At 45.3% G+C, this 25,080-nt stretch overlaps 1 protein-coding gene across 2 annotated transcripts in view; it reads left to right on the top strand.

Moving 5' to 3' along the window:
* Positions 1-23,504, top strand: part of AATF (apoptosis antagonizing transcription factor) — a 101,254-nt gene extending 77,750 nt beyond the window's left edge. Inside the window, exons 11-12 of one of the 2 annotated variants that reach the window (XM_081584580.1) lie at positions 224-295; positions 23,222-23,504. In XM_081584580.1, the coding sequence (XP_081440706.1) occupies positions 224-295; positions 23,222-23,285 (136 nt within the window). In that variant the 3' untranslated portion in view covers positions 23,286-23,504. The remainder of the gene's footprint in view (positions 1-223; positions 296-23,221) is intronic. The other variant, XM_081584581.1, reaches the window with a different exon arrangement.
* Positions 23,505-25,080: the final 1,576 nt, after the last annotated feature.

Here is a 25,080-nt window from a genome sequence, read left to right as displayed (position 1 = left end):
ACTGTCGTTTACAGTGTGCTTTTATCAGACTTTTCTCCTATAGCATTGAAGAAAAAGGGTTTTTATGGTTATGAGTGGCACATGCCTAGAAATTGTTCCCTGTTCCACTCTGGAGCCAGATATTCTTGTGATTATCTGGAGTTTGTTACCTCATAGAATGTGTTTCCTTTTCTAGGTTAATAGTTACCAATGTTGCTACCTGTTTGTTTCCTACTTTCTTTAGGTTTCATGTGCTTAGCAAGCTGCTGAGCTTCATGGCACCTATTGACCATACCACAATGAATGATGATGCCAGGTGAGTAATAGATTAATTATATGTCTCAAATGGCTTCATGACAGCCCAGTATTGACCTGTTCTAAAGCCTGTCGCCCTCTCTGTTTCTTCTTATCAGTTAACCATTTGTCATCGGCATCATTGCAAGGGTCCTTGTCACATCTCTTCACTCCCATAGTTACTGTAAAACCAAAACAAAATTTTCATAAATCTCAGTGCTGCCTCTGGTGGTTTTTTGTTTTTGCTGTTTTGTTTTTAACATTAGCCACCTGCTTTGGACGTCTGAGCTCTTCTCAGATGGGTTAAGACAGTGCACACACACTTGTTTCCTGTGTTTGGGGTTTTATGTATATGTTCTCCTTTTAAAAATGGGTGTAGAGATTGCTCTGGGGATGGGCATTATGTTGTGTTTGTTCAGGGTACTATTGAGGATTTGGGGGGTTTTTTGAGTATTTTTTACAAAAGAAGTATATGCTCATTTTGCAAAATGAAAATGTGTACACAAAAAAATGTATACTCATATAATTCAGAGATAATTAAAGAATCCATTTTTTAAAGAATCATTCCTTCTATATTTATTAGTTGGCATTCTATTACAACATAATATTTTTATAATATTACTTATCTAGCCATATCTCTTCTCTATTATTTACATTCATTTTTATCAATATGGAGTCATGCTTTCCTATTTTATTCAGTTAGAATCTGTTGCTGTCATTATTTATTTTGGTTTAAAATTGTCTCAGATTAATAGAAGTCCCTTCAAGCTGGTTTCATCTTTTTGAGATATCCCCACTTATTCATTGAATACTTCTTACTTTCCACCACCACAAGGTATTCTAGGCTCATCTCACATTTTCCCATTTCCAGTCCTAGAATCAGTCTTTCTCCAAGGAATGCTGACTGTTTTTAGTGGAGTGTGTTCTTTAGAAACCAAGTTCTGAGTGCTGAGATGCTCATTGTTCTAGGCATCATTGTTTCTGGTTCTCTTAGTGTGCGGAGATAGGACGTGTGTGTATACACACATACACATACATATGCCCCAGATATTACCACTTTTAACATCTGAGGATATTTCCTTTCAGTCTTTATGGGTTCCCTTTTAGTATGTTCTTGTTTTTCTTTTTATGTAATTAAAATTATGTTCTACTCTTCTGATCTTTTTATTTAAATATTTTGCACTCTGACCATTTAATATCATTAAAATTATTCAAAAATTTAAGTGACTACGTAGTATCTATTTTAGCCATTCACTAATTTTGGAAACTTATTGTTTTAAATTATCATTGTTGTAATGCTGTGATAGACATTTTAAAACATAAATCTTTACCAAGTGATATTATTGGTCATAATGTAGGCACATGTGGATTTTGCCAGCTTTATCCCTCAAGCTATACTTAGCCTTTTTATTTGAGAGTATTTAGTTTGCTACTAAACTCCATCAGATTTCCTCCCCTTGAAAAGTAGTAGATATGCAGGTTTAATTGAACACAATGATGATTAATTTTTTTGTTTGCTTTTGTTCTTACTACAAAACAGCTTATGGATGATTCTGAGTGCATTTATACTCACATCTTTGTGACTTCCTATGCTTGCCTGTGAATGCTTGTGTCTAGCTGGTTTTGCTTGTTTTGTTTTAGGTTTTTGTTTTTTTTTTCATTTATTTCTTGATCTAGTCTATTTTTAAAAATAATAGAGTGAATGCGTGCTTCTTAGATTCTCTGTCAGGATGACATAAAAAAATTCGTTCAATAGGAAAGGAAAATCAGGTTCTTATAAACAAAACCAAACTTGTTCAGATAATACTATTATTCCAGACATAAAGTGAAACCTAGTTTAAATGTTAGTGGCATCTTTTGAATACAGTACTACTACATCATTAAGAAATCAATTGTCATTTCTAGTTGGGATTTTTCTTGAGTCATCTGATACCCCAGGATACTTTGTTTTCCAGAATCTAATTTATTTACTCATACTTTTTGAGGGCCTACTATATTCTGGATGTAAAGATAACTTGAAGGTGACTTTATTATTAAGGATTATGTTGGGCTTGATACATAAGAAACAAAACCTGAGTACAGAGTCATAAGCAAACAGAAGTTTATTTTTCTGGCAGAATAATTCTGGAGGAGGCAGGTAATTACTGGCAGTGTTTTTCCCTTCTCAATAGTATTGGGGCCAGCATCTCTTGGTCTTTCCCTTGTGGCCCCAAGGTGGCTGCTGCAGCTTTCGCCATCAAGCATGCATTTCGGGTAGGAAGAAGAGGAAAGGAGTGGTGTCAGCCACATTGATTTTCTTTTATCAGAACAGTAAAAGCTTCTCAGAAAGACCTCCAAAGACTTCTCACATCTTGTTGGCCAGAACTCTTGTTACGTTGCCACTTCAGTAGAGCCGGTGAGAGAGGAGGGGATGGGAATGTGTTTGCTGGGCAACAGTCATGTGGCATTTGGAGCTTGTAGGAAAAAGAAGCTGCCCCTTGTGGATGTCGCTAATTATCAGCATTGTTCTCAGCTGGTTTAACCACTGTGTGACAAGGAGTTAAATAGAGGTCTTAGAGCTGGAGGACCTAGTACACTCCCTCTGCATTGTTTCCTGAGGACGTGGAGGCTGACATATAGGCTAATGCCCGTGCTCCAAAGTCTGAATAGACCAGACTAACTATAGGCCAAATAAGTGGGCATTAGCTCTTTCTGCTTCTAATATCAGATCTTCCAGAGGCAGCCAGTAGTGTTACTTTATCTTAGGAGGAAGGCCTGTTTTGTTTTTGTTTTGATAATTCCATAAATGGAAATAATCTAGTACTGTACTATTTGGTTTCCCACTTTGTGTATAGCACAAAATGTTAAGAAATGGAAAACTTTCTTTTCAATATCAGTACATACTACTTTTCTCTAGGTGAATAATTTTGGTTTTACTAAATTACAGATATGCCTTTTTCTTTTTTTTTTAATGGTATCTAGATTTGTTGAAGGTAAGCCTCTGGGAAAATCCAACCCATTTTTACAGTTGCATCTATGGTAGAGTACAACAGAGTTACAGATATGTCATTCTTGGTGCACATGTATGAATAGAGAATATTTAGTGATTTTGAGGTAGAGAAAGGCTTTGTAAGCACAACACCAAGGCCAGAAGCCACAGAGAAAGGTACTAGTAGATCTGACTACATGAATCAATTAAAAAAGATATCAAAAACAAAGTTATAAGTATATGAAAAATTGTAAAGAAAAAGTTCAGTGTAACATGACTTTACCATGTAATAATGCTGTGTAAAGAGTTTTTACAGATCTCTTAAGAATATCCCAATAAAAATAGTGGGTGAAGCATGTCAACACTCAAACATAGAAATTAGAAAAGAAAAATTGCAAATGGCCAAAAAATAGGTTGTCAATCTTACTAATCAAAGAGATGCAAATTAAAATAATGAGATTTCATTTTTTCTCATTAAATTGGAAACCATTAGAAGATTGATCATCCCCCGTGTTGATGGTGTGAGGAAGCAGACACTTTCATATACTGTTGTTAAGAACTTTCATATACTGTTGTTAAGAACGTGATTGGCAAAATCACTCTGGAGGGTTATTTGGCAATGCTTTAAAAAATTTTAAATGTAAATGTATCTGTTGACCCAGAAAAATCCACTTCTAGAAATTAACCTAAGAAAATAGCAAGTTGGCAAATATTTTTGTATAGAGTCTTTACTGCAACACTGTTTAAATGGAGAAGAAAATTTAAAAATCCAAATGACCATCAATAGAGAATTAGTTAAAATGAATCACAGAAAAGAATTCAGTGAAGTTGTAAGCAACTGTTAAAGGAGTAAGTGGAGCTGTATGTATTAACGTAATGTTTAATGTAATAAGTAGACTACAAAATACTGTATTATAATCCTGAACTTTGAGAAATAGACATGTGTGATCAAAAAAAGTGATGCCTTTAAAAATATGTTGTTATGGAAATATATCCAGATTATTTTGTTAACTAGAAAAAAAAGATGTTTTTGTAATCTCCATTTATGTTTTCAAAATAAAAATTAAGCAGCTATATACGTACAAATATGTGAATATATATGTTACAGAACTTACATTGATAATATTTAAAATACCTATGGGGAAAGAACTCAGATGAGAAACGGGCAAAGGGAGGTTTTCAGTGTTTTATTTTTCATGCTTCTGTTTTGCTTTAATTTCCTGCCATGAGAATGAGACTCAGTAGTTGTGGCTCCCAGGCTCTAGAGCATGGGCTCCGTAGTTGTGGCACATGGACTTAGTTGCTCCATTGTGTTTGGGATCTTCCTGGACCAGGGATCAAACCCTTGTCTTCTGCACTGGTATGTGGATTCTTTACCACTGAGCTACCAGGGAAGCTCATAACAAGTTTTCTAGCCCTTTTGATAGAGACCACTCTACCTGTGGTTCCTACCACACCCAGATCTGGAGAGAGAAGCCCTTCTCTAGTTGTTTCTTGGGTCCAGTTTATTGCCTCAGACATTTGCCTGAGTTAGATTAATACCCAGTATTAATAAAGAGAGGAGAAGGAGAGAATCCAAATGCTGTTACTTGTCCTTGAATCCTCCATGTCATTTGTCCCCTCTGAGCTCAAAAAATCTGCCCTTGGTGGAACTGAACTGAATTGAGACCGGAGCATAGCTCTCATTAATGGAGAGAACGCAGTCTGTGTAGTATTATCTATTTAGGTAATTTCAGCTGATACATATTCTTTTCTCATGCTAGGTGATTTACTCTTCAAGCAATCTACTTAAAAAAAAAACTTTTAAGGTGTGGAGTAGCCCAGTTTCCTCCTGTATCACCAGATTTCCCTTTGGGGGGCATCATCTAGGTAAACCTTGCATACTGATTCAAATGACTTGGCACGCCCTCAGGTTTCCTTTGTTAGTGAAAGTCTCAGGTAACCACTGACACTTCATACCACCCCATTAGGAGGGAAGCAGGAGGTTTCTATTGCAGGCTTGATGAACAGTCCTAGTACTGAGAGGAAAGAAGAGAAACCGACTTTGCCCCTGTATCACGTGTCTGCATGCAAGTGAGGAGGTTACTGCGAGTCTAAAAACAATCGCTGGCATTGCCGAACCCTTGGGTGCTCTTGGCATGGGGCAGTGCCACTCCGGTGTGCCCTTCACACTCACCTTTGTGAGGAGGGCAAAGTAGCATGTGATGCTGAAACGGCGGAGTTAATCCATGGGCTTGTCGCCTTGATGGAAGAGAATTCCTCTAAGTGTAGTGTCGCCACCCCAGGAACAGGCCAGTATGTTACTTGCATGATTTACAAGATTGCTGTTCACCTCACTGACTGTTGAAGTTATTCTAAGCTTATCAAGGATATTTTAGAACCAGCTTACTCTACATGGTGGGAAGCCCTGGAGTGTTATTAGACCAGAGGGAGGGAGGGCAAAGCAAAAATTCAGGTGACCTTTTATTATGGTTCTAACGAAATGAAGAATTTGTCAGTTGTGGAAATAATCATCTGAGTTTTTGTCTGTATTTTTGAAAGACCCTCCAAGTCAGACTTTTTTCTTAAATACATTTTTATATTTATTTTGGCTTCACTGGGTGTTAGTTATGGCACACAGGATCTGGAATCTTCCAGCTGAGGCATGCAAACTCTTAGTCGCGACATGTGAGAACCAGTTTCCTACCCACAGGTTGAACCCGGGCCCCCTCTGTCAGGAGCATGGAGTCTTAGCCACTGGACCCACAGGGAAACCCCTGAGGCAGACTTTTTATTTATTTGTTTATTTATTTTTGGCTGTGCTCGGTCTTCACTTGCTGCTCTTTTTTTTTTCTCCCTCTAGTAGTGGAGAGCGGGGCTGCTCTCTAATTGCAGTGGGCGGGCTTCTCATCTAGGTGGCTTTCTGGGGCTTGCAGGTTTCAGTAGTTGTAGCACAGGGGTTTGGTAGTTGCGGCTCCTGGGCTCTACAGTGCAGGCCTAGTAGTTGGGGCCCACAGGCTTAGTTGCTCCGTGGCATGTGGGATCTTCCTACACCAGGGATTGAACCCATGGCTCCTGCATTGGTAGGCAGATTTTTTACCACTGAGCCACGAGGGAAATCCCCCAAGGCAGACTTCCAAAGAAGTTTGTTCTTCATTTGCCATGTTGATGGAGGTCAGATGGTAAAATGCTGGTGTAACTAGTAGGAGAAGTAAATTCTGAATAAGACTCTGAGACAGGTTGTGATGTGTTCCTCCGAGCTGGCCATGGCCCCAGCTCTGGGAAGGGGGATCACAGGAACCGCTCACTCCGTCACTGTGGGTTTTCTTGTCGGCACAGAACCAGGCCAAGCAGCAGCAGTCAGCTTGGTGTACCCCTAAGAAAACCGGTGTTTTCCTTGCATTTAACTGCAGCTTCAGAGAGCAGTTATTAGCTAAATCCAGTTTTGGTACTGTCCCTGAAAAGAGTTAGGTTATGTATTTTCCTAAGAAGCTTTTGTTCTTGTTACAAAAGTGATAGCAATCTCAACATTTTGTAGGTACTCCATCCCTTTGCAAAGAACTTAAATTCTCAATAGAAACAGCAAGAACTTTCATTTTGGCCCCTGTTCTCTCCTTCCTAGTCAAAAACCACTTTTCCCCACTCCTTCTAGAAAGCTGGCTTTAGAAAGAACAAGGAGAGAATCCTTTAATGATAACCACTAAGCACCAAATACGTATTGTTTTACATCTGAAGTTTTAGAAACGTACAAATGTGATCCAGCCTTGTAAAGTGCTTTGTCAACATCACTGCCACGCTGTTCTTGAGGCGCCTCCGTGTAATAGAATTTGTGTAGGCAGTTTATCTTCTTGCGCCATTTTTGTGTGTGGGTCTGCACCCTGAGTATGGGCATATCGTATCCATGGCATTCTTGTCGCCCTAATTGGTAACCCAGGAGTTACTTAGACCATTTTTGATTCCCCATTACCTGCTTTACCCCCCATACACACTTTTTATTAGACATAATGCGCTGAATAATGGTGAAATATTTCGATGAAGTTAGCTCAGCATTTGCAAGCACATTGTCTAATATCCCCGGAAATACCCTCCATAGAGCACTTTTTGTTGCTGAAAATCTTGCCAGCAAGAATGGTTAAGATACAGATGTTTTCTCTGAGGCTTCTTATCTCCTAAAAAGACACAGGTTGTTCTGACAGGTGAAACAAGCCCACGCAAATATGCAACACTGATCTAATCAGTGGGAACGCTTGCACGGGCCCTGCCGCTCCCCAGCATCATTAAAAGCTCCCATTACTCTTTTATTAGAGGCTCCCTCTCTTCCTTATCAGATTACAGAATGAACATAACTCATGGCAGCGATTTGATCTCTTGTTAGAGAGGATTACAGCTTTGCATTAACTCGGATTGACACAGTTTATAATTCACTTGTTGATAGTTGGGTGGGCAGCATCCCATGTTTGACGCCCCCCAGCAGGGTCAAGGGGGAAGGACTCTCATATATCATCATTAAAGACTGCATCCAGCCCGGAGCAAGGGGGCCTGAAGCCTTCCTCCTCCAGAAAGGACAGAAGGGACATTCTCAAGTTCAAACCTAACACTTGGGCCAGAGTTTTAAAAACGACTGAAAAAAAGGCACTGCTCTTGTTTCTTCTGTATTTCCTGAATCGCTAGTGTTCAGTCTATACACAGTTCTAGAGAATTTGCATTCTCAAATGGAAGCCCTGGTTGCAAACAGATTCTAGAGAGAGAAAAGCACATTTTCTAGAAGGAGATTGTGTATGCTAAACAGATTAAATCTTTCCTCAAAACAGGACTTCTTAACTATAGTTCTCATTTCTGCAGGCAAATTCCCACCATTTCTTCAAAAGACTGTGAATCTTAATTGTTTTTTCCCAAAGAGATGTTTCGCATGCATTAAAGTGAGTGTAAATGTTTCTCTTAAGGTACTATTATTTTTAAGCTTTTGTACTCTATTATTATCATCTTGTAAAATGTGATATCGTATAGATGCTGTGTTAGTCACAGTGAAGTAACATGCAGGTAGGCAGGCAGCAGCTAATGTTCTTCACCTGAATTTAGGTGAGTTGCCCCTACATACCAAGAGTACATTTCCCACTGCAGTCGCTGAGCCACCTGAGCGGCTTGGGCTGATATTTTTCTGTTACTTTTGTCTGATTTCTTTTCTTACTTTTCATCTGCTTGGAACTTTATTATCATATATTGTCCAGTGGTCTCTATACTCCACTCCTACTACTTCTTTGTGAGCCCAGAATTTTTTTTTTTCCACTTCCTAGTGTTTCACTTTCACTATGACACCAACAGCCTCTTAACCACAGTCTGGTCTAATTATTTCTGTGTGTCTTTGCCAGATTACACCTTCCTAAAATGTCACTTAAACATGCCATTCCTGGTGGCCTACCGAATAAAATCTGAACCTGCCACCAAGGCCTGTGGTGACTTTGCCCCGCCCCCTTTCTCTCCTTGTCTCCTGGTTTGGTGCGCGCCCTCTTGTGCTGTCCTGCTGGCCCCGAGGTACCGGGACACCCTCCCTCCCCGGAGTACCTCCTCACCCTACCCCACCTCCCCTGTGCCACCTCTGTCCTTTCCTGCTGCAGGGCCCATGGTCCTTGGTCCACACCAGCCTTTCCAGAGGGACTTTGCTGATTCTCCACTCACCACTGAGTGGGGTTTCTTTTGTCCTCAAACCCCTATTTTATTTGTTTCTCTCCAACAGTACTTAACATACTTCACAAAAACATTTATTAGGGGTTTTTTTTTTTTCTGCTAAAAATGCGTAATTTATAAGTCAAAATTGTATGCATAAGTTTACTATCATCCCATGTTTGGTATTATCAAGGTTTTATGCTCATATATTTGGATTAATATATTTTGATTCCAATTGAATGCTGCCTTACTTACTATATAGGCTTCCCTGATAGCTCAGTTGGTAAAGAATCCACCTGCAATATAGGAGACCCTGGTTCAATTCCTGGGTCGGGAAGATCCACTGGAGAAAGGATAGGCTACCCACTCCGGTGTTCTTGGGCTTCCCTTGTGGCTCAGCTGGTAAAGAACCCACCTGCAATGCAGACCTGGGTTCAGTCCCTGGGTTGGGGAAATCCCTTGAAGGAGGGAAAGCCTACCCACTCCAGTATTCTAGCCTGGAGAATTCCATGGACTGTATAGTCCATGGGGTAACAAAGAGTCGGACATGACTGAGCGACTTTCACTTTTCACTTAGTTACTGTATAGGATTTCTGTAGCACGTTTTATTTGTAAAACAAGTCAAGTCTTTTCCCAGTTGATGTCAGCCTTCCCTAGGCTAGAGAGCTGACTCCAGATCCTTGACTACTTGTTCCGCCCCAGCTCACAGACAGGATCACAATGTGACCTTGAAGAAATCTTCTCTTTGGGCTTCTGTTGTTCATTCGTGTCCGACTCTTTGCGACCCCATGGACTGCAGCATGAACAGGCTTCCCTGTCCTTCACCGTCTCCTGGAGCTTGCTCAGACTCGTGTCCATTGAGTTGATGATGCCATCCAACCATCTTGTCCTCTGTCATCCCCCTCTCCTCCCGCCTTCAATCTTTTCCAGCATCAGGGTCTTTTCCAGTGAGTCAGCTCTTCACATCAGGTGGCCAGAGTGCTAGCATCAGTCCTTCCAATGAATATTCAGGGTTGGTTTCCTTCAGGATTGACTGGTTTGATCACTTTGCTGTCCAAGGGACTCTCAGGAGTCTTCTCCAGCACCACAGTTTGAAAGCATCAATTCTTTGTTGCTCAGCCTTAGTTTCCTGCTTTATAAAGTGAGAACAGTCCTTCTTGCTCATTAGATTCTTTTTTTAAAAACATTTATTTATCTCTTATTTGTCATTTATTTTTAGCTATGCTGGGTCTCTGTTCCTGCACTCGGACTTTCTCGAGTGCTGTGCAGGCTTCTTGTTGCGGTGGCCTCTCTTGTTGTGGAGCTTGGGCTCTAAAGTGTGAGCTCAGTAGTTGTGGCACGTGGGCTCTAAAGTGTGAGCTCGGTAGCTGTGGCACATGGGCTCTAAAGTGTGAGCTCGGTAGCGGTGGCACATGGGGTTAGTTGCTCCGCAGCATGTGAAATCTTCTTGGACCAGGGATCGAACCCCTGTCCCCTACATTGGCAAGCAGGTTGTTAACCACTGGACCACCAGGGAAGTAAGTCCTCATGAGAGAATAAAGTGTTCTTTGTAATTTTTTGTTTCTGAAAGGACTGTTTTAATGATACCTGTACAAATAGTTACTTAAAATTTATATTTTTACACATGTACATATTATGTCATTGTCCCTTTGCCTGCAAGGCAGACATACCCATTTTTGTGTACACCTGAGAAGAATTGGCTATAGGCCTCCTGTCTGAAATGCCTTGAAAGCCCTTCAGCTTATGAGTCTATTGCTTGTAAGTAATTTGCTGGTAAGATTATTTTTGCAAACAGTTCTGTAAGATGGATGAACAAACTTTTTTGCCTCTTTTACGAAGATTGCTCCATATTATCTAACTCTTAAGTCTAATATAAAGATCTTCATTGACCCAATAAACCCATCATAGTTGAAAATATCATAAGTTGAAAATACAGTTAATACGCCTAACCTGCTGACATCACGGCTGATCCTCGCCCACCTTAGACGTGCCCAGGACACTTCCATTAGCCTACAGTTAGGCAGAGTCATCCAGCGCAAAGGCCTATTTCATAATAAAGTGACACGTTGCTTGTGTCATTGATCGAATACTGCAGGTGAATGGCAGAAGGGCTCTCTGGGCACAGGGTGGTGTGTGTCGTTTGTCCACTGTCACCATCATGAGGGGGCCTGCCGCACGTCACCAGCCCTGGAAGAGAGAGGTTACAGTTCAAAATTCAAAGTACAGCTTCTGCTAAACGCACGTTGCGTTCACACCATCATCAAGTTGAAAGATCTTTGAGTCAAGCATCTTTTTTTTTTTTTTAATGACTGTGCTGGCTCTTGCGGAGAAGGCAATGGCACCCCACTCCAGTACTCTTGCCTGGAAAATCCCATGGATGGAGGAGCCTGGTGGGCTACAGTCCATGGGGTCGCTAAGAGTCGGACACGACTGAGCGACTTCACTTTCACTTTACCCTTTCATGCACTGGAGAAGGAAATGGCAATCCACTCCAGTATTCTTGTCTGGAGAATCCCAGGGACGGCGGAGCCTGGTGGGCTGCCGTCTATGGGGTTGCACAGAGTCGGATACGACTGAAGCGACTTAGCAGCAGCAGCAGCAGCAGCAGCTGGCTCTTGACTGCTACTTAGGCTTTTCCCTAGTTGAGGCAAGCGGATCTGCTCTCTAGCTGTGGTGTGCGGGCTCCTCATTGCGGTGGCTCCTCTCGCCCCGGAGTGTGGGCTCCGGATGAGCACGCTTCGTGTGCAGCTACGTGTGCAGCATATGGGCTCAGCAGTTGCAGCTCCCGGGCCCTGGAGGCACAGGTTCAGCAGCTGTGGCGCATGGGTGTAGCTGCTCCATGGCATGTGAAGTCTTCCCAGACCAGGGATCGAACCCATGTCCCCTGCATTGGTAGGTGGCTTCTCCACCACGGAGCCTCCAGGGAAGCCCTGGTCAAATGTCGGGGACCGTCCTCACTTCACTCTGTCCCCTAGCACTCCACGCCTGGCCAGCTCACCAGCAGCGTGCGGGCCCCGATCCTTTGTGGCTTTGTCTCCACACGAGAACGCTGCACCGCCCAAGGGCCAGCTCCATGGCTTGTTCTTTGCTCTTGGCCAAGCTGGAAAAGCCCAGAAATACAGAGTCCAGCCCTGGGACTTCATTCTTGACCTCGAGAGTTTTGGAGGTCGTTTTACTTAGGCTGAGCCCTGGGAAAAGGTCACAAGTCTACACCACAGACGTGTGTCGTACTGAAGGTCTTCTCCTGCCCATCTTGGCTGTGATAACCATGCTGGGTGTGGTTTCTGGTGGCCCTTCTACAAATTACTAGTTACCATGGAAACACAGAGTGTACAGACAGGGCCCTGGGTTGATCAATTCTCATTGCAGGTCAGGTTTTTTTTTTTTTTTTGGACTACTCTCAGGATTTTGTTTAGCTTAAGAAGAAAACAGCTCTGGAATGGCTCCTGTACGTGCATTAACAAGGCATAATAGTCCCCGGTTTCCTTTTGTTATTTTTAGTGTTGGTTTTAAGTGTCAAGCCAAAAAAAGGATATTTAGATAAAGGGCATCGCCTGAGTGTACTTTGAGTTCCAGGTGCTGGGGAGCAGGCGTCTGTAATGGGAAGCTATTACTAACTACCCTGGAAATGAGGTCTTGAATGAGCCATAACCACACCTTGTGTTTTATCCATTGTCTCCCTCTGGGGAGCAGAACACTTTATAAACATTAACTCTTTTACCCTCTGGGCACCTCCACTTAAAAGGTAAATAAGACTGAAGGCTCTTTCCTCTCCAATATAGATGAGGAAACATCAGCCAGGAGAGGGAGATTACTGGCTGGAGGCAGGGGAGGCGTTTGCAGCCCAGGGTATTTGGCATGTCCTCCCCCTCCCCGCAGTGGACCCCAACACGCTGGTGGCCTCTGACACCCAGTAGCTGCCCCGCAAGGTTCCCCTTTCTGCCTCTCGGAGGCTGGTGGGGGTTGGGCCCTTTGTCTCGTGTGGAATGTGAAATGCAGCAAAGAGGACCAATTGTTCCTCACTGCTTTGTGCTCCTTTATAAGAAAGAAGAAATCAATACACATTTTCTCCTGCACGCACTTGGCAGCGCTCAGCCTCCCTGTCTGCCTCTCCATCCTGCAGGGGAGGCACAGCCGTGCAACACAGCAGACTCCCCAGCTTCCAGGGGCAGAAACGCAAACTACTCATTTTGCACGGAGCAGTCAGGCTTTTAAAAACCAGTCCTGTAACTGGCTGAGGTCATCAGACTGCTGACTTCAGTGACTGGCTGGTGAACTGAGGCGCTCGAGTGGGGAGGTGGCCCCAGGGCAGACATCTAGAAGCTCTGGACCCCTGGACACTCCCCCTGGGGAAGGTTTCCCTGGCAGGTGGCTAGGAGAAACCTTTTTTCCAAATTTCTCTCGATACACAGAAGAGAGGAGCAAGTTCTTTGAAGGAAGATGTTAAAAAACAAAGAAGATTGACAGATGGAGGGCATCAGTTTGCATTTTGTCATTTAAAGTAAATAAACTGTCCAAACAAGACCCTTAAGGTAGGGATCTTGTAGAGCTGAGACGAGGATCTTGTAGATTTTATTTTTTAATCAGAAAATGTGCTCAAAGCTGTGGTCAAAGAGTGTCAAAGCTATAACTTTGTAGCTTCCTGCCATTAAACAGTTAAGTGTGGGACATGACTAACAAAGGTAGTTTGTTTTTTTTAAATTTTTTTGAAGTATAGTTGATTTGCAATGTTTCGGGTATACAGCTAAGTGATTCAGATGTGTGTGTATATGTGTGTATATATGCGAATAGACACATACATTTCTTTTTCATATTCATTTCCACTATAGGTTATTAAAAGATATTGAATATAGTTCCCTGTGCTACACAGTAGGTCCTTGCTGTTTATCTGTTTTATATATAATAGTGTGTATAAAATGCAATAGTTAATCCCAAACTCCTGATTTCTCCTTCCCCCCCTTTCCCCTTTAGTAACGATGTTTGTTTTCTACGTTTGTGGGTCTATTTCTGTTTGTAAATAGATCCCTTTTTTTAAATTTATTTATTTTAATTGGAGGCTGATTACTTTACAATACTGTGGTGGTTCTTGCCATACATTGACATGAATCAGCCATGGGTGTACATGTGTTCCCCATCCTGAACCCCCCTCCCACCTCCCTCCCCATCCCATCCCTCGTTTGTATTGTTTTTTAGATTCCACATGCAGTGATACTGTGTGCCATTTAACAAAGGTAGCTGAGGGGCAGAACAGCCTTGCAGGGCCTGGTGAGGTCCGCAGTCAGGTTCTTGGGTGCAGTGCTTCCTTTGCACCCAGGAGATCGCTGGGGCTGAGAGTGTGGATGGGTTACCAGGGAAAGGGAGGAGGGCCGAGAACAGAACCCAGGGAAGGGCAGTAGGCGGAAGAGAAAAGGATGAGGGCAGAGCAGGAACAGACACGGAGGGTTTCACCCTGGGCGGAGCATGTGGGGATGGTGGCAGGTGGGCAGCTCCTGCCCCCAGGACGCTGTGGTACCTTTGTGCCCTGCGGGCTGAGCTGAACCCGGGGCTCCGCGTCCCGAGCTGCTTTCATGTTTGGATAGAAAAAGCTGCTGCTTTTATGTTTGGATCAGGACTGGGTTTTTTGGTCAAGTCAGTCCTTCAGCTTAGCACCAGCAGTAATGGAATGCCTTGCTGAAACTCCTGGTTGACCACAGACATCTTTGCTAATTCCTGTGTGTTTTGACCCCCTGGGAGTAGCTGTGAGAAGGATCTGAGAGAAGGATCACACGCTGCCCCCCACCAGGCCCTGGGTCGTTGGGCAGCGGTCTTGATAGGGATACAAGTGTAACTCAGTGTCAGCCTCCCCTTCCGTGCGGCTGGAGGAGGTGATTCACGTCTAAGCAGTGAAGCATCCCGTGGCTTTTAACAGGAGCTGTTAGAGAAGCTGCTGTTTGAACAAGGAGCTTCATCTTCCTGAAGCCAGCAGTCACAAAGCCGTAAACACAACACCGGCCAACTCTGTTGCCAGGATCGTGGGGGCCTGACGTTAATATTAAACATCTCCAGCAAGGCAGAGAGCTCCCCAGCCCAGCCACAGAATAAAAATAAATAAAAATAAAGAGAAAACCCCGCTAAAAGCGGTGAGATGATTTGTCGTCTTTCCTCTGTGAGGCCATTTGTCTTCTCTCACATCAAATCTGTTATAAAACAGTCAAACTGTGAAAGTGGAAATCATCCTAGGAATATGGAATATTAACGCACAGGAGAGGAGGCGACATCCCTTTTGTCGAGAGGTCCCTCCTCACACCCTGGCCCCACCTCTTCTTTTTTGTAAGTCCCACCAAGGTAAATTATTTTTCTTTAAAAGAATTGGAAAGACTTGAAAGGAGTGGTAGGATGATGGAAGTTTCAAGTGTTTTGCTTCCTTGTTTAAGGGGAGTGAATTTGTAACTGACATGGGAACAAGGAGGGAACGCGGGTGGGGAGAAAGCTGCGCAGACTCACCCGTCACGTCCTCTCACCCATCCTCCCTCCGTTCAGTTCCTTTGTCTGGGGCCTGAACCTGAGTCTTTGAACATGTATAAATCTCGAGTCTGATCTTCAGGAGACAGGCCAGAGGTCACATGTCACCATCTGTAATTTAAAGCTGTGGGGCTAAAAGCATTTGCAGAGGTTTGAAGGACCCAGTTCTGACCTGACCAAAGGAGCGAATTGGAACAGACCTTCCCGAGTCTCCTTCAAGCACTGGGGAGGATGGTGAGGAGAGCAGAGGTGATGGGTAATTTATGGCCAGTTTGCCGGAGCCGTGCCAGTTGCCTGGTCCACTGAGAAGTGCATCGTGTGCTGCCACCTTGTGGCAGATCTGGGCAGTGGCGGTGATCTGTTGTGTAGCTTATGGAGCGTTCAGCCTGGTTCTGTTGGGAGGTTTGTCCAGATGTAGGTAATTAGTGATAGGTAAGGGCATTCTCTGAGTTACTGTTACTCTGCTCACTTGACCCTGTTAAGAAACAGCCCTCGGTAAGAGAATGTTGCTTTTTTCTCTTTTCACCTTTCTTGGCTTTTTCTGTGTATTATTTTTTGGCATGCAGTTGTGCTGGCATTTCAGGGGAGAAGCCACTCTTTGTTGCTGGGGATGCTGAGAGGAGAGGGAGGGAGTCAAGTGCTGACCTATTGGCTTTACCCAGTAATTCTGAGTTTTCTACTCTCATCATCTTTTTACATCAGCCTGAGTGGTACTCCCTCCTTACAAGATGCACTTCTGTGCCTTCACTGGCATTGCCTTCCTCACTGTCCAGGCTTCCTGACAGACAGAGTCTCGGCCAGGGGCTCTGCCCCACCCCCCGGTCCCACCACTGTGCGCACACGGCCCCCCACCCCCTGTCCCACCGCTGTGTGTGCACACGGCCCCCCACCCCGGATCCCACCACTGTGTGCACACACGGCCCCCCACCCCCGATCCCACCGCTGTGTGCGCACACGGCCCCCCACCCCCGGTCCCACCGCTGTGTGTGCACACGGCCCCCACCCCCAGTCCCACTGCTGTGTGCACACGGCCCCCACTCCCCACGGCCCCCCACCCCCGATCCCACCGCTGTGTGCGCACACGGCCCCCCACCCCCGGTCCCACCGCTGTGTGTGCACACGGCCCCTGGGGCAGCTGCCTGCCATCTGGATCCACACAGTTCCCTCTCTTAGGCCATAGAACCAGTTCTCAGACATCTTTCTCTCACCTGTAAAGTCTCTGATACAGAGTAGAGTGGATTTGGGTGAGAGGAAGCAGAAGGAATGAAAGATGCAGGAAGCTGCCATCTCATCTGTAGTATTTGGGGAGCAGACTCTAGCAGCTGGGTTAGGAGGACCCCTTGGTTTGGTGCCAAGTGATCATTGGCAAGACAGCTTTTTTCAGTTGGCATTTGGATTGCCCTGGGCATGCCTGTAGACAGAACAGAGAGACTGGAAGCTCAAGACTGTTGCCCTCACGGGTAAGAAAGGACGTGCTGAAGACAGGGGCGACGATAAAGCCTACCCTGCACACCTGGGCCTCCTGGACCATCCAGACACATGAGGTGGGCTCAGAGGGTCCAGACACATGAGGTGGACTCAGAGGGTACAAACACTGACTGTTGGACCACTGGAGGACTCAGAGGGGTTCTGCCAGGCCTTCAGGAGAACCCCAGCTTTGTCATAGCAGGATGGAGTGTTTCTTTCCATCTGGAAAAGACCAGACTTAGTTAGGAGAAGACAGCAGTAGTTGAAATGCTGCCCCCGGGAAGAGCTGTCCCTTCGGCTCTAGACAGCTGGGCCATGGATAGGCGTCCCCCAGTGGCAGAGCGGGGCCCAGCCAGAGGAGGAGTGTTTCCACATCTCCAAATGAAATGGGTTGTCCCAGACAGAGTGACTCCATATGATCACCTTCCCAACTTAGCTTCTGCCATGTCATTCCTGTTTTGATAATCCTGCAAAAACCTAACAGATAGGCATTCACATGTATTTTGTGAATCTGTTATACCTGTGTGTTACACTCTGAGGCCAAGGAACCATCCTCACCTGATACAGGTTTATGAGCTTCCACAGCACTAACAGGTAAAATGTTTTTGAAGCACAAACATAAAAAAAATCCTGCATCAGTAACATCACCAATAATTATTAAAAGCGCATCTGCCGTCAGCAACCATGGTGGTCAGTGTGAGTTTCTGCTCCGGCCATGTCTGTCGTGACACAACGATTTGGGTTTAATCAAGGTTCTGCTGGACACGAGCGCTATTGCGATCAGAGCCTTAGTCTCACTTTGCCTTTGTGCATTTCATCGTCCTTGGATTCGCAAGTGTACGTCTAAGATGTGGAGTCCCGCAGAAGCACGCGGCACAGGCCCTTTGGGTGGGGAGGGGGGGCCCTCATGGGATGCATCTTGTATATTTAGGGGGGAACCCCCCCACTCCACCCCCAGTGAAGCAGCTGATGCGCGATCTCAAGTTAATCCAGGACAGATTCCGTGTCCAGGTTTATTCAGGAAGGCGGTGGGTGTCTCCACTAGCACCGTTGGGGGAGTGGCTGGAGTCCCGGCGTGTCGTGCTTGCTCGGAGACCAGGGGGGACTTGGGAGGTTCTACGGGTTTCTCTAGGGAGCGGTGCCCTGGCTGCTTTCTCCTCTGCCTGCTTCTGAGGCTACAGGGCCAGGTGGGTGTAGCTTGGAGGAGTCCGGGCTGGAAGAGGAGAATCAGGGTGTCTGGGGTGTGGCTGGTGCAGCTCCTCTGGTCCCCAGTGCTGCAAGTTGCTGACCTCATTGAGTGCACCCCCGCACAGATCTCTGTGGCTCAGGTGCGCCTTTGTCCTGGGCTGTGTTGCAGTCGGTGAGGAGTGCCTGCGGCTGGGCTGCACCTTGACACACGTCCACCCCCATTTCATTTAGGGCCCCTTTGAGCCTTGCCCGCCACTCAAGCGGTAGCATCTCACATCCAGCTCGACTGGGCGCACTTAAGTCTCTTCACATCACATAATAAATAAGCTGAATCCTAGTGTACAGACACACACACACACACACACACACACACACACACTCTGTCTTTATGGAAAATGGCTGCTAATCCATAGTGTACACACACACACACACACACACACACACACACACACACACACACACACACACACACACACACACACACACACACACACACACACACTCTCTGTCTTTATGGAAAATGGCTGCTAATCCATGATCATTTTTTTCCAGAAACAGGTTTTATGATAATATAGTAAAAATATTAAATTAGAAAATGCCTCACTAAGGGTTATAAAACCTTACTACACTAGAGATAGGTAATTATCCCCTCTATAGCCTAAATGACAGTTTAAAAGAAATAAAAATGTTAGTGCTCATTACTTGCTTTTGTAGGTTGCAATAAAGGGTAAGTTAAATTTTAATTCAAGGAAGAGCCCCTGCTATCGACCTTCTACCTTAGGTCCAAGTCCTGTTAATTACTCTGTGGGTTATTCTCCTGCATGATACCCCCATTAATACATTTCCTACAGTGGACGTTCCCACTGGCCATTGAGACCGAGGGGGGGGGGTGGCGGTAACAAAGAGGGGAAGGCATTTCAGCTCAGTGATTCAAATCTGGACTCTTAATGTGGTAGGGAGCAGGAATTATGTATTAAGGAAAAAAAAAACCCAACTTCATTATGCATAGCCTTAAGGGGACCTCAAGTATTAAACTATACGCTTACCCTGGAGAATCGGATGGAGACAAGGTTAACCTGAAGGATTGATAGTTTAGCTTCTCTGCGTGGCTAAATCCCGGTTAGGAAAGATGCTGGGGTCGGGGCAGGGGGGGAGCGCTCTGTGTAGCAGAAAGCAGGCTGGCCCTCTGTCCCAACGTGTCTTTCCCTTACTCAGTTCTGGTTTTAGTTTTGTTTTCCTAGCTCTGGGAGGGGACCCGGGTGTGTCCTATTTCCTTCTAGATGCTTTTCCCTCCTCTGAGCCCTGGCCCAGAGGGGCTCCAACCGCCTGGGTTGGAGGCACCGCTCAGTACCCACCCCCCACCCCCCACCTCAGTCTTCCTCCTGGACCACGGAGAGATCTTCCCTTGGGAAAGGAGACGCAGAGAGTTGGCAGGAATCAGTTTCCAGCTCTTCCCTGCAGCGGTCCTGGCCAAGTGGAGTTGCAGGTTCCCCTCCTCCCTTGCCTTTCATGGTTGTCCTCACTGAACACGAAGCCCCTCCTTGCCCCGGAGTGGGGGAACCTCACAAAAGGACCAGTCAACATATCAGGGCAGGGATCATGACCGGCCATGATGCAAGACCAGGTAACAGAGCCCTGACGGTCAGGTGGCTCCTGGGTCTCTATTCTCAGCAAAATTGCAGGAGAACCTAATTGAGTTGTCAGCTGATAGATCATTAAAACTAATTTTTGGTGGGAGATCACTCTGAAACTGGGGGGAAAGGGCGGTTAATTCAGAAGGAATTGAAAGAACTGAGTGTCATTGCTATAACAAAACTCTCCTTTTCCCACATCTACTTTTTTGCATGTTAAGGTTTCTCATCACTGATGGCTACAAGAGCTGAAAAGTAGGGATAGAATCGCTGTTGAACCTGCTTTCATTCTAGCAATAAATAATATTCATCCCTGGAATGGGAATGGAGGGGTAAGCCTCATCCATATAATTTCACACATATTAAAAACTTAACAAAATTATACCAAACTTTATTATATTGTTATCATATATCAGTTGTATCCTAATAATAATTACAGTGATAACACAGTCCAGAAGTATAATTTTTCAAAATTAACTTAGAGCTTTATGGTCCCAAGAAATTAAAATATTTTTGTTTCAACTTTTTAAATTTCAAAAAGTGCATCAATTTGCATACTTATTTTTGTGGCCAAAAAGTATGATAGAGTAATCAATAAAAGACTTTCAAGCATAAATCAATTATATTAAGACAAAAACCTATAGGGAAAAATCAGATGGAAATCCAAGTTTAAGAAGAAAAGGATGCTATAAAATTTCCAAGTTAACAAGTTTGTTTATGTGTTGTTTAAATGAGCGGTGATGGATATCAGATCAGTATGGCACATTGGTTCCATGGGGCATATTACAAACGGGATGCAAGAGTTTTATTTTAAAAGTTGGTATGCACAATTTTCTGATAATTATATCCTTTGTGCCTGTTACATTTATCGAGAAAAATTTTATATGTCAATTTAAAAATGTGCGCAGGGGCTGCAGGATTTCAGAAAGTTCTATTAGGGGCCATGCAGAGAGGCTGAGGACCAGACCACAGACCCCACCCTTCACGGCCGTGTGTTTCCCACCTCCGCCCCGGGCAGGGCCTCTGCAGGGAAGAAGGGCCTGAAGCCGAGCTGAGCAGCTTGAGTTTGGGGGGGCTTCATCTTGGTCATGCTCTTGGACCCCAGGAGGGTCAGCTTTGTCCATCTCTAGAGCCCTTAGAGTCAGGGCTGAGGGTCGTGGACAGTGAGTAGGAGATGGGAACAGAAAAGTTTCTGAGGAGGCTGTCGCCACATTCTTGGTGAGAGATGGTAGGATCTGAAATGAAGGAGCCTGGAGGAGCAGGGACGTCTGAGATACTTTGAGGGTGAAAACGGTCCCTGATTGGTGGTTGTGGGGGAGGAGGACTTGGAATTGAAATTGCTTGGGGATTCTCAGATGGGAATAATCCCTGATTCCTATTTTTTCTCTCTTTGCTATAAAAAAATATTTTAAGAACCCAGACCACTCCGCTGTCCAGGTTGCTTTGCCATGAACAGCTGCATATGTTTGTCAGCCTTGCCCACCTGAGTGTGAAATGATGTTCTATCAAAACATGGGTTTCAGCATCTCCTTCTCCGCTCCTGACGCGTGAACCCTGCTGCGGGCAGTAACTGCTGCATGGCCCCGGCGGTTCACTGATGGCACGGCACGGAGAGGAAGCATTCGCTCAGTGGCAGTGATGGGTCTGGCGTGGGCAAGGCCGGAAGGGGTGATCGTGAAGGGCTCTGTGGTGATGAGCCTCCACAGCCTTAAAGCCTCACTGTCCTCTTTGTCATGGCGACCCTCCCCTTAACACCGTTTAATTTCTTTGCGGAAATGGCCGCAGAGACTTGCACTTACTGGCAGGTAGGCAGGCCGTTGCGTGATCAAGTCATGCCTGGGCAGGGCAGGCTGTCTTCTATGTGATGGAGCCAGTGATTTAGAAGCCGCTGCCTCCAGAAGGAGAGCCTGTCATTTGCATGTGGTCCGAAGCCGCCTTCCCCCTTGTGCACAAGGCTGAGCCGGGCAGATGTATATCGCTCAGAACAAAAGAGACCCTGGGGCTCCGGGCGAACCTGCAGCCTTTGTCATAGGCCGGGGGTACCCCGGTTGGCTGAGGGGACCGGCAGGTTCTTGCCATAACATTCCTATAATAATATGGGAGACCTACTGTTTCCTGGCCACACTTTCCCTGCCTGCCCCGTGGTCCCCAGCATGACAAGGTTAGTTTACATTGGTTGCTTCGGTGGTTCCTTCTTTAGGACTTTCCCTGTTTTCAGAGTTTCAATATGCTATTTCTGTTGCTGGGGTTTCTAATTAGAGTATCTCTGTTGGGCTTCCCAGGTGGCTCTGATGGTAAAGAATCTGCCTGCAATGCAGGAGACTTGGGTTCAGTCTCCAGGTGAGGAAGATCTCCTGGAGAAGGGGACAGCTACCCACTCCAGTATTCTTCCCTGGAGAATTCCATGGACAGAGGAGCCTGGTGGACTACAGTCCATGGGGTCACAAAGAGTCGGACACAACTGAGCAACTAACACTTTCACTGTTGGTACCCAAAACTATAGCAGGGTGAATTCAAACAGACTTGTAAGATTTTGTGTTGAAATGTGACTGGACCAGTAATAGCTGTCTGAAGCATGGGGGGTTTTTTGCTCTTTGTTTTGAAAATCAGATTTGCTGATGATGACTCTCAGATAATGAGAGCACTTCTACAAGCCAGCCTGTCAAAGAAGGCAGGCTGTAGCTTTTGACAGCATAAATGAGAGTGGGCATGGCTTTCTCCCAAGGTCGTTTGCTCACTGGTCTGTGACCTCTGCCCCATGCCTGCCCTCCTTCCTTGAGGGTACAGGTTTGGTCCCGCCTCCCTGTGGTGTGACCCGCAGGGAGACCCGGCCCTCCACCCAGGGAAGAGCTCTGGGGCTGCTGGGGCTCAGAGGCCCTCGACCACCCCTGCCCAGCGGTGGTGGAAACACAGGTGGCAGGTCATTTATTCATTTTCAGGGACCCAAGACCCTGGCATGTTAGGGTTGTTTTTGTTTGTTTTTAATGTCAAACCCAAATTTAGAAATAAATTAGCCAATCAAATTATTTATTTGATGGAGGATGGCGGAAGGGCGGGGTTCGGGGAGGAGCCCCTGTGCCTGAGCAGCTGCTCTTGTGCTGGTAATTGGAATCTTGTTGCTGGGTCATTTTCATTGTTTTTCAAGTACTGCCAAGTCCAGGAAAATGTATGAAAACTAAATTATATCCCCTACATCCCATGTCTGATTGAATCCTCCTCGTGTGGCAGTCTCATACATCCTATTAAAATATTCAATCTTGTTTTCTTACTTGAAGAGCCTGTCTGTAAAGGGCAAACTTATAGAAAACTGGTTCCCTGGAGACAGGGTATCCAGCCACCTCGGACTATTTACATATTCTGCTGTTTGGCTGCTTCCAGGTTCTTCCCCTCCTCTGTGTTTGTGAAGAAGAGCTGTGGGATGCATTTTTAATTACGCGGCTGTGTTTTCAATTGAAGACTCAGATTGGGGTGTTTCCCAGGTTCTTGGTTCTTTTCTAACTTTGAAAAGTTAAACCAATGCATTAAGCAGTTTGTTTTGTTTGTCTTCCAGGACAGAGCTGTATCGATCCCTTTTTGGCCAGCTCAACCCCCGTGATGACGGCCAAGGGGCCTGATGGCGCCTATCTTTCCGGCTCGAGGCCTGAGGTGGGGCCGCTGCACACCCCATCCCGGTGGAGGAAGCCCTGTAATCCTGGGAATGTGCGCAGTCCAGAATGCAGCCTGAGGCGGGCCAGGAAGCCTGTCACCACCATGCTTCAGGGAACAAAGGATGCGCCCCCCACTCCCCACCCCACGGCCTTGAACCACCACAAATAAAGAGTATGTTTACTGTTGCCGCAGCCACACGTGATTCCTTCAGCAGTACCAAGTGAGTGATTTAAGCTCCTGCAGGGCGACAGGCTCTTTGTTTCCCCAGCCCAGTGGCCTTCTCTCACAATATAAAACTTCACAGAAGGGGGACTTCCCCAGGGGTCCAGTGGTTAAGACTCCACCTTCCAATGCAAGGGTCGTGGGTTCGATCCCTGGTGAGGGAACTTCAGTCCCACATGCCTCAGGGTACAGTCAAACATTCTAAAAACTAAATAAAATGAACCAGGATTAAAAAAAAAAAAAACTTCACAGGAGGAATAATCGCGGGGCAGATGCTGCTCTCCGTTGGGGCAGGTGCTGCTCTCAGGTGAGGCAGATGCTACTATCAGATGCCGTTCAGCAATTGATTACGGCTCTGAGGAGCAGGTACCTGCCCCCGCAACCTGTCAGCTGTGCCCCGGTGGAGGCATTTGTCTGTTGTTGCTCAACAGCAATCTCTGACTTCTTTCTTGTTTCCTCTTTTCACCCATAAAGATTCTTCCAGAGTCCTTTTCCATTCTCACTATTCCTAAATCACTTTATTAAGATCAGCTCTGGTGTAAATCCAGCAGGAGGAAATGATTCACTTGTTTTTCATCCAAAGGTCAAAAGCTGAAAATTAAATCCCCATAAGGGGGATTTATTGGCCTGCTGTGGTCAGTATGCAATGAGATGATCTTGTATAAGTAATGTGTCTGTGCCCACACGTGAGGGTGACCATCTCCCGGGTCCTGTGCCCGCATCTTTACAGCTATGGAATTAAAGCAATGTTGACTCCAGGCATCTGAGGGCAGTAGTAGTTAATAACTAGTCATTGTTTTTACAGAGATAGGTTTTGGTATTGTTTTAAAATGTCAAAACCAAGTGACAGATTTTTGTGCCCAGGGATTACACGTTACTCTTGACTAGGTGTCCAGGGACCATGGACACAGCGCCTAGAGCCTGGGCTCCACATGAAGTGAGTCCGGAATGCAATCTGCATCACAGTTTAATATTAATGCGAGCATCTGGTGGGCTTGGGGTGGGGCAAAGGGGGAGAGGAGGACGGTTTCTCTGTCTCACAGTAATTGGACGTTGGTACATCCTGATCTGTTTTTCTCCTCTTGGTAAGTTACCTCTTGGGCTTGACTGTCAGGAAAATGGTTAATTTTCAGTGTGTCTCCAGTTACTTAAAAGATCAATCAACAAAAATAGATTTCCCCCACTTTCACTTCCTTCAAAATGATCACTTTTAAAAATACAGATCATTGAGCCCCGTCCATCTAACTTGAGGATCCCGGATAACGCACGTTAGAACAGCAGGTGAGTAACCTCTTCACTTGCCACCCAATGCAGACCCACGTTTCCTAAAAAGATTTAAACAGGTACTTCAAAATATTTGGAGTCCATCATGTTTAATTGGAATGAATTAAAAGCCAAAGAGATGAGAAAGAGTGGACAGAATTTTCAGTTAAGGGAGGCTTGCATTTTAAAATTCAGAAGACCACCCTCCTTCCAGCCAAGAATAAATTGGATACTATTTTAATTGACACGGATACTGCAATTCAGTAACTGTTACCA

Source organism: Giraffa tippelskirchi, chromosome 3, assembly GCF_054371585.1.
Source record: "Giraffa tippelskirchi isolate mGirTip1 chromosome 3, T2T-mGirTip1v1.2.pri, whole genome shotgun sequence".
Lineage (NCBI taxonomy): Eukaryota > Metazoa > Chordata > Mammalia > Artiodactyla > Giraffidae > Giraffa > Giraffa tippelskirchi.
The sequence above is the reverse complement of the archived record's forward strand: the minus strand, read 5'-3'. Positions and strand labels throughout refer to the sequence as shown.